General features: G+C 38.2%; 1 protein-coding gene across 3 annotated transcripts in view; it reads right to left on the reverse strand.

Moving 5' to 3' along the window:
* SYT1 (synaptotagmin 1) overlaps positions 1-13,991 on the reverse strand; it is a 337,000-nt gene that overhangs the window by 49,438 nt on the left and 273,571 nt on the right. For all 3 annotated transcript variants that reach the window (XM_033057399.1, XM_033057397.2, XM_033057398.1), the window contains one exon: positions 1,852-1,969. In XM_033057399.1, coding sequence (XP_032913290.1) covers positions 1,852-1,969 — 118 coding nt within the window. The remainder of the gene's footprint in view (positions 1-1,851; positions 1,970-13,991) is intronic.

Raw genomic sequence — 13,991 nt, forward strand, 5'->3', positions numbered from 1 at the left:
CTGAATTCCTGCTACAACTATGGCATCCCATTGGGTTTGTTTGCCTCCAAAAGAACATGATGTTTCAGGTTTGGCATGGCCCTAAAAAATGGAGAACAAAACCTCTCTTTCCCTAGAAATTCAGATGTCCTCTATGTGCCTCAGAACACAGAGAAGATTAAGTCCATTTATTTCCTCACAGTTACTTCCAACATAATATACTATATATTTGTATATGTATTATTTTCCATCTGAAATTTGTTGAAGCTCTTCAGTTCATTAGTGCTTCCCCTGCCCCTCTCTTTCTATTCTTATAAGCTGACTTCCCATCACATTTGTCACAAAGTTTGGAAAAGAATATAGATGTTTTGGCTGGCAGAGCTCACCCTCAGTCAAAAATTCCCACATTTTGTCGTTATGAGAATCTAATCTCTCCTTAGGAAACCATTCGGAGTAAATGTACTTATGAACATTAATTTGCAATTTGTTCATTATGGGCATTAGGGAAACTATTAATCGTGTATCTTAATCTAGTGTCCACTGTGGACAAGAAAAGGCTAGACTTTATTGAGTAATGACAACAACAACACTTGTATGTCCTTTAGTTTTATGTCTATTGCTGTGCAGTGGATGACTTTACAGGCAAAGCAAAAAACCAAAAAATTACTGGTTATTAATAGAAGACTTTGTTTCCCCTCATTATGAGAAGGTCCTCCAGTTATTATTCATCAAGAGTGGTAAATAAAACCTTCACGGCTGCTTTTAGAAAGCTACCATTTCTGTTTATTTTGCATATAGCCATTATCTTGTGCTAAGATTATAAAAAAATAAGAGTAAACCACTTTTTTTCCTTGTCACTTGGTAAATCAAAATGAGCAATTACATAATCTATGTGTTAGTGGCAGCTGTAAAAGTTTTCAGTCCTAGAACTGTGCTGGAAATAGCCTCATTCTCAATGGTGGGCAGCAACTGTTTCTTCTAAACAGAAGGCATACAAACCAAAATTCTCCTGGAAAGACCTCACCTTATAAAGCATCTTGTTATTTAATTTGGTCTCAACTAATTGGCAATTTAGACAGCAATTTGTGTCCAAATTCCAGACGCAGCAGAGAACAGAAACCTACAGGGAGCTGCACCAGGTCGCTGGGACACAGCCCAGGTGCCATGTGTGCTGACTGCAGTGTCCCTCAGAGGTGGCACACACCCTGTCACACACAGTGTGCACAGCCTCGTCCCAGGGAAAGGCTGCCAGGGTTGTTGGCAGGTACTGAGCACGTTGGACGTATCAACCTCACTGCCTACCACACGCACAACACCGTCACTTTGATTTCTGGTGTGCATGCAAATGCAGAGCACCTCTAACTCCGCACGTGTAAGCAATCACACCTGAGCCCTTCAAATGCAGAAACAATCTTCCTAGCACCTCAAACAGCAGTGAGCATGGCAACCTGTGGGGAGTTCCTCTACTACCTATTATCTGGAACATTGCAGTGAAATGCTCACATTTTGTGACATTAAACAGACAATAGGAATCATAGTCAGATTTTTTTTCCTCTTGCCTGAAGAGTCTGTATTTATCTCTAGGCAACAGGAAAGAAGGAAAGTACAGAGAGTTTGCACTGTCATCTGATTGTGTAACACTTCAGACCTTGTCTTGGAGTGAAATGCAATGTCTTATGATGACTTTTTTTTTAAAGCTAGAATTACTTCTGATGTACTCAGTCATGCCCTTTCAAGGAAACACAAACCACATCTTTCCAACAGGGAGCAAGAGCCCTTACCTTCTCAGCCAAGAGACCTCCAATAGAACACTACTTGATTTTCTGCCTTTACAAGCCTGCAAAATCTTCAAGCAGATTTTCACACACATACCTGATAGTCCACCGACATCCATCTTCTTCAGGTTCTTCGCCTCCAGGATGACAACAGTCAGTTTGCCAGCAGTAGGCACGTAGCGCAGGGAGAAGCAGATATCACCCAGCTTTTCTTGCTGTGAAAGCAAACAAGACACGATGTTTTACTTTAATTTTGGTTTTTTACCTTTCAAAAAATACAATTTTGAAAGCCCTGCAAAAAAGTTAGCAGGATTATATCTCTGACTTGTACGACTAAAGAAAACATTCAAATGAACAGTACGGAGAAAATGACCGCACATTTCCCAGACTAAATCCTTGATAACTTCAAGTCTGTTGCAGCAACTATTCTGTACAGAACCAAATGGCAAGATATGTGCTGGCTGGAAAGTAAATGATACTTCTCACTGTTTCATCCCTGACAATAGGGCTCCCACAAATACTATTTTCTCTTTAAACTCAGCCAGGATTTTTTTGTTTTCCCCAGACTGCATTTCAGTGGAAATCTGTTAAGAAACATGCACACACAGCTACTAGGCTGTTTCCAGTGAAACAGGAATATGGATCTTTCTCATCACAATTTATCACAAAAGCAGAAAGCATAAAAAGCCCACAAAGTACAAAATATTCAGTATAAAAAAAGACTTGTCTCCTATCTGTCAGAAGAAAAAAAAAAAAATAAAAAAAGGCCAAATAGAGACCATGAAACAGTACATCCCTCCTCACTATAAGGAATAGTTGGAAGGATTTGGTTTTGCCTTCCATCTGAGACCCTGCCAAATGCAGGCATTTGCTATTCATCAGTTAATATTTTCCTAGCAATCCTGGCAAAGAGGGAAAAGCTGAATGATGTTCAGAATTGCAGGAACTTTGTTTTAAAAGGATGTATACGAGATAGGAACTTGCAGATGAGAGAGGGAGTATATTGCTTAGAAATGATGAGTTGGATGATCCAAGCTGCTTTCCTCCTTTCCTTCAAGGCCCACAGTATCTCTAGGGGGGCTAACAAGGATGTTCTTGAGAGAAGAAGGATGAGTTTATAGCAAGCAGACTAATAATTTCAGATAGCCATGCTTCTCTTTCAAAGGCATTAGTTCTTATGGCCTATGTCTACTTCCACAATTTATTCTGACAGTAGAGTACAAAGTACATTTCTATGATTGTTTCTTTTTCTTCCAGTGTTAGACACAGCTGAGAGCAACTTGCTCACATGCTCATGGATGTAGTGGATATTTCCAACAGAACAGACAGTCCATGTGCAAAGAACTTTATCTATAACGTGACAGATTCTAAACTGATTATTTCAAGTTGGGACTGAAATCCAGGGACAGTAATAGATAGTTCCCTGCCAGACAGCATCTTAGCAATCACCAGTGGTCAGGAAACACACAGAACAACCACAGTTACATGCAGTTAAGAAATGCTCAGACATAAACAAAATAGCTTGTGATGTTAAATAAAAATGCTGTCAGAATGCACTTGTGCCACTATCTTGAAATCTCATGGTGTCCTCCTTACCTCAAAAGGATATGGTTGAATTGGGACAGATTCTAAGAAAAGCAGCAGGAATAAGCGAGGATATGACACAGTTTCTGCAGAAGCACCATGTAAGCAGATTAGGACTCTTCAGGCTGCAAGTTAGTAGTTGGGGAAGTGACCTCTATCTGACCCAGAAGGGCTAGAATGATGTTATTACCTTATTCAAAAGGACTAACACAAATATGAAAATATAAAATATAAAAATTTACTCATATCCAGAACAACCCTAGATGTGCTTCAGAACATGGACTGCACTACTATGAAAGAATTTACTATTCTTCCCTGACTGCATGTACTGTCCTACATCCCAGCACAGATTCAGATAATGAAAACATGGACTTCAGCCATGTAACCTCCATAGCGCATGCCTGGCTTTTGCTGAGCTTCAAATGGCACAGTGACAGCAAAACATGCTCCTGTTCACCTGACATTTGGTTTTGCAAGTCCATATTGGGTAGGGTAACAGTGAAGTTGATCTATCACTTTCATGTTGCTCAGAACAAAACAAATCAATTGCTTATTGATCCGCGTTATCATGATTACAGGTCACCCAGCCACCCAGTGTTCTCCACAGTCACTGCTCTACTACATTGTAGAGTTGGCTTAAATTTGCCCGTGGATTCATGGGGCTCTGAGAAGACTGAAACAAGGTATTTATGACAGCTTATTTTAGTCCCTCCATGTTAGGGATATTTGTACCTTCATATCACCCAATATTCAAGGGCTCTGCCTTGCCTCCAGATTCATTAGGCAGATTTAGTTGTAGCAGCATAGGAACTTTTGTTCCCTTTTAAACTAATACCATGATTCTAATTGTTCCTTTCAGTGGATATTTTGTAAAGGTTTTTTAAGCTTTTAATTGTTTCAATTTTTGATTTTTAAAAAAATTTGTTCAGTGGCCTTTTTTTTGTAATCTAATGTTGAGACAAGAGTGTGTTCAGAAAGCATAAAATAGTGTTAGGATTATTGCTTCCAATCTGAGTGCGTCAGCAGTAGCTGAAGGAAGTACTTTACACTCAACAGCTATTGCCAGGGAGACCATCACCTCTCACCAGCATTTCCCCATTTGTAATTATGTTATGCTTCTGTGCAAATACTGCAATTGTCTATACACAAGAGTAATTTTAAGAGGGCTTTTAACGTTTTTTTAGCGTCTTTTAATGTAATTTTAGCTGCAGGAAACACAAAGAAGGCAGCATCATGCAAACAGCCAGTTTTCCATAGATCACCAGGAAGCCATGGGAAATGGCAGCAGATGATGGGCTAATTCCAGTGAATAACCTGAAGAAAAAACGTTGGCACCTCATTAAATGCCTCCAGAATCAAGTGTAGTACTTTTCTTGTTGGTATGAAAATCTGTATCAACTGCACTTCTACAAAACTTGTTGTACTTGCAACTTTTTCTCTTTCCATGACTGCCACGCTTTTTTTTTTTTATTAATTCAAAAAGTATTTGTCAGGCAAAACACTGGAAGTGGCAGCACTGCAATGAAGCGAAAAAACCCAATCACTAGAGGTGTGGTTTGCAGGAGATAATTACAAACCCCTGCAGGGCTACATGGTACAGATGAGTGCTGCTGGTATGGTGATTATCCCATGGAGATGCCTTATTGTTATTATTAATTTCTTTCAGCCCAGTGTATAAATAATTTATGTTAGTAAATTACTTTGATCTCTGATGGAAACTGTAAGTTAGTGTTAGAAACTTCCAGCTGGGAGGTTCATAGTCATTAACCTATTCATGTATAATGCTTATACAACAATCAGAAGATTCTCTCCGTCTAAGCAACTTCATAACTTCATTACTTTTAAAGAGGATGCAATGGAGCAGAACATAAATGACAGAGACAGTGCTGCTAACACTTCTTCAACTTAGGAAAGGCTCTTTGAAGTCCTGTTGAGAACCTGGACCTTTTTGAGACAACTCTTAAGTGGCTCCTGCCTGTTCTGTGCTTCTTCTCTTTGTCAGTAATCATGTTTGCCTTGACAGTACACTCTTCTAATGAGCTACAGAGAAAAAAGCTTTGTATGCAGATTAGTCTCATTTGTATTGCAGAAACTTTAACAGACATATCTATCTCATTAATATAAACATTCTCTACATTTTTGTGGAAGATATTATGAAAGAGTTGATGCTTGCAGTTCTCCTAGTAAAACAATACCAAAATAACAAGCCATAGCACCATATGCTTTTCCCTAATTGGATGTAAGACTCAAAAACAATCAGTACAGGAAGAATATAAACACAGTGAGGTGGGTTTCCAACTTTGGTACCTGGTTTTGATTGTGAATATTTGCATAAGCCTGAGAGAAACAGAATATGATGTAATTTATAGACCCCAAATAATACCACCCTACCCTAATCAATATTTACAGTAAAAGCTTGTAATGTTCACTGTATAGTTTTCACAGCAACCAAAACGTTTTAAAACTCTGTGGAGAAGCATAAATGTGGGTTATGAGCTAAATTAGTGTCTTTCTAATTCAGGAAACCCAGGTAAACTGTAATGACAGAATCTCTAATCACAGCTACCACACTGATGAACTTCAGACAGTTTTAAGGCCACCAAATGCTGCCTGAATATGGAGATCTCAACTCCAACAAATTCCTTTTCTTGGCATGCAAGGCATGAATACACTAAGTATCAAAAAGTGCCACAATAATACTATTGACAGAACCACATGGATGTAGAAATTAATGACATAGACCGGTCCCAACTTCAATTAAGCCACAGTAGCAAGTGGGCAGAATTAGAAACCTATATACATAGCTGGGATCTAGAATTATAAAAGCATTGCTCCTCCACACCCATAGAGCAACCAGGGATCACACTGGGGAAGGACAGTACTGGTTTGTTGAGCACCCTTTTTTTTTCTTTAAACATGAAATTTTATTACTACCACAGCAGTCTGACATTACTAGCTCCAAAGGCACTGAATTTTTGATAAATAATGGTAAAAGAACAAAGCAGAAAATTTCAAACCTGCAATAGGTAAAATCAGGAAAGAATCTTTTTCTCTTATATTTGCAAATCAGGGTTCAGACCACCCCACAATATGAAGATGATTCTGCCACAATTAGGCAAAGGAGTGGGAAGCGAGCAAGAAGCTGCTGAAACTCAGTTTGTAAAAGCAGGCTAGAAATAGATGGTGCAGCAGGGAAAGATAAGAAAAGCTGGAGCTAACATGTCAGCCCTTATGGCACTTTGGAGACTATCACATGAATATGTATCTACACCAAGTACCACTGTACCCCAAAGTCTGTGCACTACTTTTGGGATAAAATACCAAGAACAGATAGCAGAGGCAGAGCTCTCCCAAACCTTTCAGGCAAAAAAGCTTATTCCAGAACTACCTGTTTCAGACTTGCAAAATGTTATCTACAAATCCAGTCAATACAAACCTAAGGGTTTTAACAACTATACCATTAATCGGACAAGTAGAGTAATTCTTTTGCTGTCTGAAAGAATTTCATGCCCATGAAAACAGCAGCCAAGCTGGAGGTAAACAGGTGCTAAAAGAGAGAAGACAAAACCATCTTCATGACTGTACCTATTGCAACTTTGAAGAAAGTATTTTAAAACAATAAAATATGAACAGACAAGTGCCCTACTACACGATTCCTTACTCTATGATCAGTCTGTGTTTTGGCTTACAAAATGGAAGTACAGAATGTCTGATCAAAAGTCTCTCCTGTTTGCTTTTACTAACTTTTTCTTTTAGAAGAGATTTCATAGATTACACTCTTTTCAAACACGCACACTTGGCCACAAAAGGAAGCCCCGATAATGTAAGTGTAGTTATAAGACATCTAACAAGTAAATCAAGCAGCAAAGTGAAATAGGTTATAGCATGAGACCTCGGAAGAAACACAATTCTCAAGGCAAAGATCCAGAGGGCTCACTTTGGACCCTGTAGAAAAGGGACTAGCAGTGACAACAGGCTAAAGAAGAGATGGAAAAGAGACTGATATTAGGTGAAAACAGAAATAAAAGTGAAGGTCCATGAGGCAAGTTTTAAAAGGGAGAAGTTCTAGGGCAGGCAGGGAATAATCATTCAAATGAAGTGAATTCATTAAAGGTCTTGGGAAGTGGTATCTGTAGGCATACAGTTATGTTATACAATATAAGTGCGAAAGAGCCAAAAAGAAAGGGTTTAATTGCATATTCCTTTTGATTCTTTTCCCCACCACAATGTAACTCTGTGTCTTTGTGATACAACTTTTTTATGCCAGCACTACTTACTACTCACCTTTACTTAAAAGGAACAGAACAGACCTATCAGGATCTTTCTCTGGAAGAAAAAAAATCTACTTCTTTTTCATTCTTTCCCCCCAGCTCCCTCTGAACAGCACTATTTGAAACAAATTTCTGACAATCTCTGTCCTCTTATTGCAATATATATATATATATATATATATGTAACAAGTGGATTGCATTTCTTTTAACTGCCATAACTATGTAATATTCCCCAACACAATGGTAAATTTGGTTTGAAAGCAATTTGGCAATAAATTTGAATCAGACAATGTTATTAAAAAATTAACAAACTAGGTTTTGTCAGCTTCCTCCTTTTAGTCTGCTTATTACATTTTTAACTATTTAGAGAGAGTACTTCAATTACTGCTTCCTAAAAACACAGAGAAAATGGTAAGAGAAAACACTGTTATTATTAGTAGAAAATGGCACTTCACGGTCATCAGTTTAAAAGCATCACAATCAAATGCCTCTTGCAAAATGAAAAATGCTGTGGCTGAAGGCAGCTGAAATCAAAGATTAGCCAGACGACACTCTCTGACTTCCAGACAAGAGACCATGATACCAAACATACCAAGTTCTTAATTAAACAAGAAGAACATGAATTTCTTAAATAAAGGAAAATGGGAGGAATGAATGAAAAGAATCATATATGGCTGAACATCGTGGCCTGGTTCTCTGTAACTCTTTGCCTACCCACAAATGCTTGCAGCTGGCTGCTCTGCTTTAATGATTGCATGTCCCTCTGTTTTGCCACTTGGCTTTTCCTCAGCTCCTGCCTGATCGTATTTCTAAATGTCACTCATGTCTATGCAGGCCAGTGCACAAAACAAAATTAATTTAACTGAATGGCACACTAATATTATTACTTTTGACAGCATGGAAAACTTATTAACTACAGTATGTCACAAGGCTAGTCTTCTAGTGAGTAGTTTAAGTAGAACATTGAAAGGAAATGTAATTTGAAAGATTTTTATTCTTGGCTTATCAGACATTGTGAGAAGTCAAATCACAAAGCTAAAGCTTTTCTGTAATTATTAGAATATTATATATGCACTGCAGTCGCTCTACAGAAAGTCATTGTCCTCCTGTGATAGGCTAATAGGAAGCCACACTACAGTTCCCTCGCTTGATTTGAAATTTCCTGTAGTAAGTATGGGCATCTTAATGCTCAGTCAATGTAGTTTTTGCTACCAAGTGTGTCTTTGGTTTCCAAAGGTGATTAAATCAAAAGCTTTAGACTATGAACTGGAATTACAGCATATATCCAAAAATATATAGGATCAGTAGAAGGTAAAGAACTGCAATTAAGAATCAAAATAATTAGTAATTTCTTACTTGTAAGATGTATGACTGCATGTGGTCCTGTGTAAAAAGCCTGGCATGAACAGAGCCCTTGCTACAACAACCATACATTATTGATTACCCCAAGACAGAACAAGCCAATTTGAACAAACCAGTCAAAGTGGTAATGATTGGTATGATGGAATGATTAATCATCTATGGCTGCTGGTAACTACTGCTGAAATTCATCAGCACCAGGGAAATGCTATCAGGCAAAATCAGTGCCTCCATTACTGAAGCCATATAGTCTTATGTTTCTATTTGTTCTACAAAGAATTTGTTAATTTTCACATAAGGAGAAATTCAGTGGAATTCGTGAATTATTTTCACAGGCAACCATCCTCTTCCCTTTACTGAAACTTCAAAAAACTACTAAGACAATAAGACCTACTACTAAGACATTAAATAAATGTTGACTGATGTCCTTTCTCTCCTCTCTTGTTCACTGTGGCACGATGTCAGCTTTTATGTTCCTCCACAATATCCCCTAGCACTACTTCCAGCTCCCTTTCATGACCCCCATCACAGGCCCCAAACAACAGAGCACCTTCTCCAAAATCTTCTGAATTAGCAATTAGGAAAGAGGCAATACATACTGTCATTGTTTTAAAACTAGAACCTTGCTGGCTAACTAGGGGCAGGCCAAACAGATCATATGATGACCTACCACGTACTCAAGGGTTTCTCTGACCAGGGCAAGAATCTGAGGATCCATCTTCATCAAGACACTACATTCCTTTACACTTAACAGAAACTTTCCTACCTCACTCTCCAACTTCCAGGACAGCAGGCAACACAGTTTTGTACCAAAACCAGCTGGTGTCTTTATTTTCACACAAGGACAATTTAGCCACACAGAAAAGCAAGGAGTCGCACTGCACTGCAGCAGTGACCTCAAAAAAGAGCTGCCCACCAAGGCCCAGCACAGCAAGATGAAAAGGAACTGGAGTTGCTAATGGGAAAACCACAGACACCTGATCTAAGTTGACAGCTGATAGGTGAAGACTTAGAGCAAGACAATTCTCCACCTGTAATTTATCAAGGTGAAGTTTTTCTTTCATATAAAATTTCACCCAAGCCAATCATGTTTCCATTCACTGATTTTGTGTTACAAGCACATATAGGACAAGAAGTCCCTTCCTGTATCACTGTATTTCCTTTGGAAAGTTTTCTCACATTGTCCTCTTTCATTAAATTTTGTACTGAAGATTTTTCCACACCATCATAACTGCCTAAACATAAGGTGTGGTAAAGGATATGCTCTTGTTCTAGTGCTACCTCGTTTGAGGGAAGTCAGAAATATGTAAAATACTCTCTCAGATCATTTCAGTATTTTTGTCTTTGGTTCCACTTGAAATGAAGAAACTAATACATGTCTCCTACTACAATGTCTTGAATTATATGTCTTAAGTTCAGTATGTCAAATATTTGTGTTCAGTTAAAGAATGAGGTCCTTCAAACAAGTGCTATGTATTCAAATCTATTGACTTACCTTTACCAGGCTTATAACCACTTATTAAACTAAGCATTCAAACATTTATTTTTATGGAACTACTGAAAGATATTCAAGTGTTGGATAAATACATAATGACAAACTCCTCTTTTGTTACTGTACTTCTCTTGACTATTTCACTTTGAAAAAGTCTCTTAATATGTTCCTTAGGAAGACAAGGCAGCTCATCAAAGGTCATCGTAGGAATCAGAACCACACACTTGATTGTATTAATCTTTTCAGTAATAAGAAAGAGTTCACTGCAGTTATCTAAAAATCTAGGAAAGAAGACTTCACTTATCATAAGACCTCTGGCTGAATGATGTACCTTTTTAATAAATCTTAGACTACAGGGAAATAAGGCTGAAACAATGCTAATGTTATACTTGTCTTGCTCAAAAAAGGCCAAATATGATGGAGGTGGTATCTATCAGTCATTTGTCTTTTATCAAACCCAGATGAAACAAAAAAAATTAATAATAAAAGTTTGTAATAATGTTGATTTAAAGGATGTAAAATATTACAAATGTGTAGTCACATTGTTTTATGGAAAAAATGGTCTTTTCAACTAAAATCAGATTTCCCCTTTGGTAAGACTGGAAATTTGCTTGATGAAGGAAGAATGCACAATTTTTCTTTTTCTGTTCAAGGTACACTGCTGTTCATATAGTTGGGGAAGACACTTTGCTGACAAAGGAGGCAGGTGATCTAAAAACTATCATAACAGTAAGTAGTAATGCAAGAGGTTGGTCAGAAAACAAGTGTTTAATCAATTACCCATAACCAGTCCCAAAGAGGACATTTTCATACAGCCAAAAGCATATTTTCTACATTCTAAGACAAAGAACTCAAGATTTTTTTAAAGCATCTTCTGAATCAGGAAAGGTATCTTACAAGTCAATACCTCTTGCTGAGGATTCAGGGTCATAAGCTACAGACCATGAACTGCTAGTGAGTGCAATGCTGTGCAAAACAATCAACAGCAGACATGATCAGAAGAGGCTGGTGACTTGGTCTGCCTGGCAAAGAGTAAAGTATACTGCACACAGCTCTTGAGTACATAAATTTTCTTTTAGATGCTGAAAACTACAAAGAAGGTAAAAAGTCACGATTCTAACCGGAAAAATGAAACCTGATTTTGAAAACATAAAAGATTAATTTCTGCAGCTTTCTGAAAAGAGGATTGGACGTGACTTGATTGCAGTGAATAAGTACTGTAGAGAAGAGCAGGCATCATGTATTAAATTCCTTAAATCTACTGAAGAAGGGGATAACAAGAATCAGTAAGATTCAGAGTAGAACCCAGTAACAAAGTACACATTTTTAAAAGGGATAGAGTAATGCTAAAGCTATAAAAGGACGTGTTATTTTCTTCATTTACTCTTAAAACCAGAAACTTTCAAACTCTTTGGTCTTAAAGACCCTCTTAAGAGTTTTCTAGTGGAGGTGCAAAGCTGCCTATAGCAAACATTGCTGAGGGCTGAGAATCAGACAGTTTCTAGCTCCTTGCTCCAAAACCAAGCAAATTCTAACTTTCAAGTTTGTCAGGGGGTTTCCTTGTGCCACCTTCCTCCCAGCTTGGCAGTGGGTGAACACTATTAGCTCCAGGATGCTGCCTGTTTCTTAGACTGAGTTCAATTACAGGAGATTCTTTGAAATGTTCCTTGAAGACCCAGGAGTCCTCCAGATTTGGGGCAAATAATACCACCTAATTTAGAGAAATGTCTAAATGAATTTATAGGAATTAGCACTATTTCTAAACAAAACAAAGATTTTTTGAAATAGGAGACTTTTTTCAGAAAGAAAATTTTAATGTTAGCTAATATAAATGACCCACATGTCATAGTAAACTTGTCTGCTCTAAAGCATCACAGAAAATTAATGTTTGTCCTGCTAATTAATGTGCAAATCTGAGTGAATAAAACCACTTTCAACATAATCCACTCCTAAATCTGGGCTGGACATCAACAGACAGGGGATGTCAACTGCAGACCTCAGGGCACTCCCACAAAAATTAGCTGCTGCCAGTTCTGAAGCTGAGGCTCCACTCATCAACAAGAGGTCCTTCTGTTAATTTTCACAGTTACTGAAGAAGATACAGAAAAACAGAGGTAAAATAACTGGATTCCAGACAACCAGAAATAATTTAAGTAGCACCTAATATTAAGCATCTGATGGGAAGCTCAGTGCTGTGTGGCCATTGCTAGCCATAGCACTGAGAAGCTGCAGTGCCATGCTCTATACCAGTGGCATCAAAAGCAAGTTGTAAACCCCACATAATGGTGATCATACAGGGAATGACTTGAGTCAGAATTTATTGGCAAGCTCTTTGGCTAAGAAGAGATTTGAACTCGAGGTCAGCCACAAGTGGAGAAAGGCACAGAGAAGGGTTCTCAAATTCAGCTGCCTTTATCGGTGTTGACCTCCCAACTCCATTCTGTTTTAGGCAAATGCATGCGGCCAACCAAGCAGCAATAACACCACTTTCAACTCTCTCACTGCTGCTAAGGGAACTTCTATCTCTGACATTATTGCTGTACTTGTGATTGCAGACACTATTGTCAAGGTAAACATCTTGACCTCCATATCACTGGATTTAGTTTCAGGAACATGTCTTATTCTAGCTTTAGGCCAGCAAGAAGCACATACAGAACATATCTGGATCCAAAATCAGACTGGAAATGAATTTCATCTGTGCACTGATGATGGTAGCTCTAAGTGAGTTGTGTTCTGCTCTAATAAGACAACAGTAGTAATTCTGTTGCAGTGATCATACTCAGGCCCTCAACAAAAAAAAATCATACTCTGAAAAGTCTACTAATGGAAGGGGCAAAACAACTACAGTACCCTTCCTAGTGACTGAGCCAGCCAGGCAGCCCCTAAGTGCTTCTCTAGTTATGATGGTACCAATCACAAAGTAAGCTGTAAAAGGCTACAGAAAAGGAAGAGAAGTACAGGGGCACTAAACTCACCCTGCTGCACAATCTGTAACACACTAACAACACATCAGCCACTGTGAGGGATTTCTTGGCCTTTGGCAGAAGGCTGACTTAAATGACACAATGGAACAGGAAACTGTAGGACTGAGTTATCTCTGTCTGTCATCCACTTAGCACAGAAATAACACCCGGTATATTTCCTAATTAATGTACTCTACATTTTGAGAGATTAGCATAAACTAAATAAAAGTCTAATACCTCTGAACTGAAAAGACAGCCTTATGTTCTGGATTCTAACTGTGATTAGGGCATTTTGTGCTAATTCCTGTCACAGGTACAATGCAAAGTGCTTCAGATATCAGTTTAAGCTCATTGTTGTACTAAAACGAAACACAGGGCCTCTGAAAAGAGGTTAAATGGTTACTATGGTAATTTCTGACATGGTTTAAATCAGTGTTTAAAAGGTGACAGGGGAAAAAATAAAGAAAATGGCTAATCCCTTTCTTTCTTGGACTACTATTCTACTATTCCTAAACCTTTGTCTCCCCTTCTCAAAAATACATCTTTCTCTGATGTTTCTAGAAGCCAA

This window comes from Catharus ustulatus, chromosome 4 (assembly GCF_009819885.2).
Source record: "Catharus ustulatus isolate bCatUst1 chromosome 4, bCatUst1.pri.v2, whole genome shotgun sequence".
In the NCBI taxonomy this organism is placed as follows: domain Eukaryota; kingdom Metazoa; phylum Chordata; class Aves; order Passeriformes; family Turdidae; genus Catharus; species Catharus ustulatus.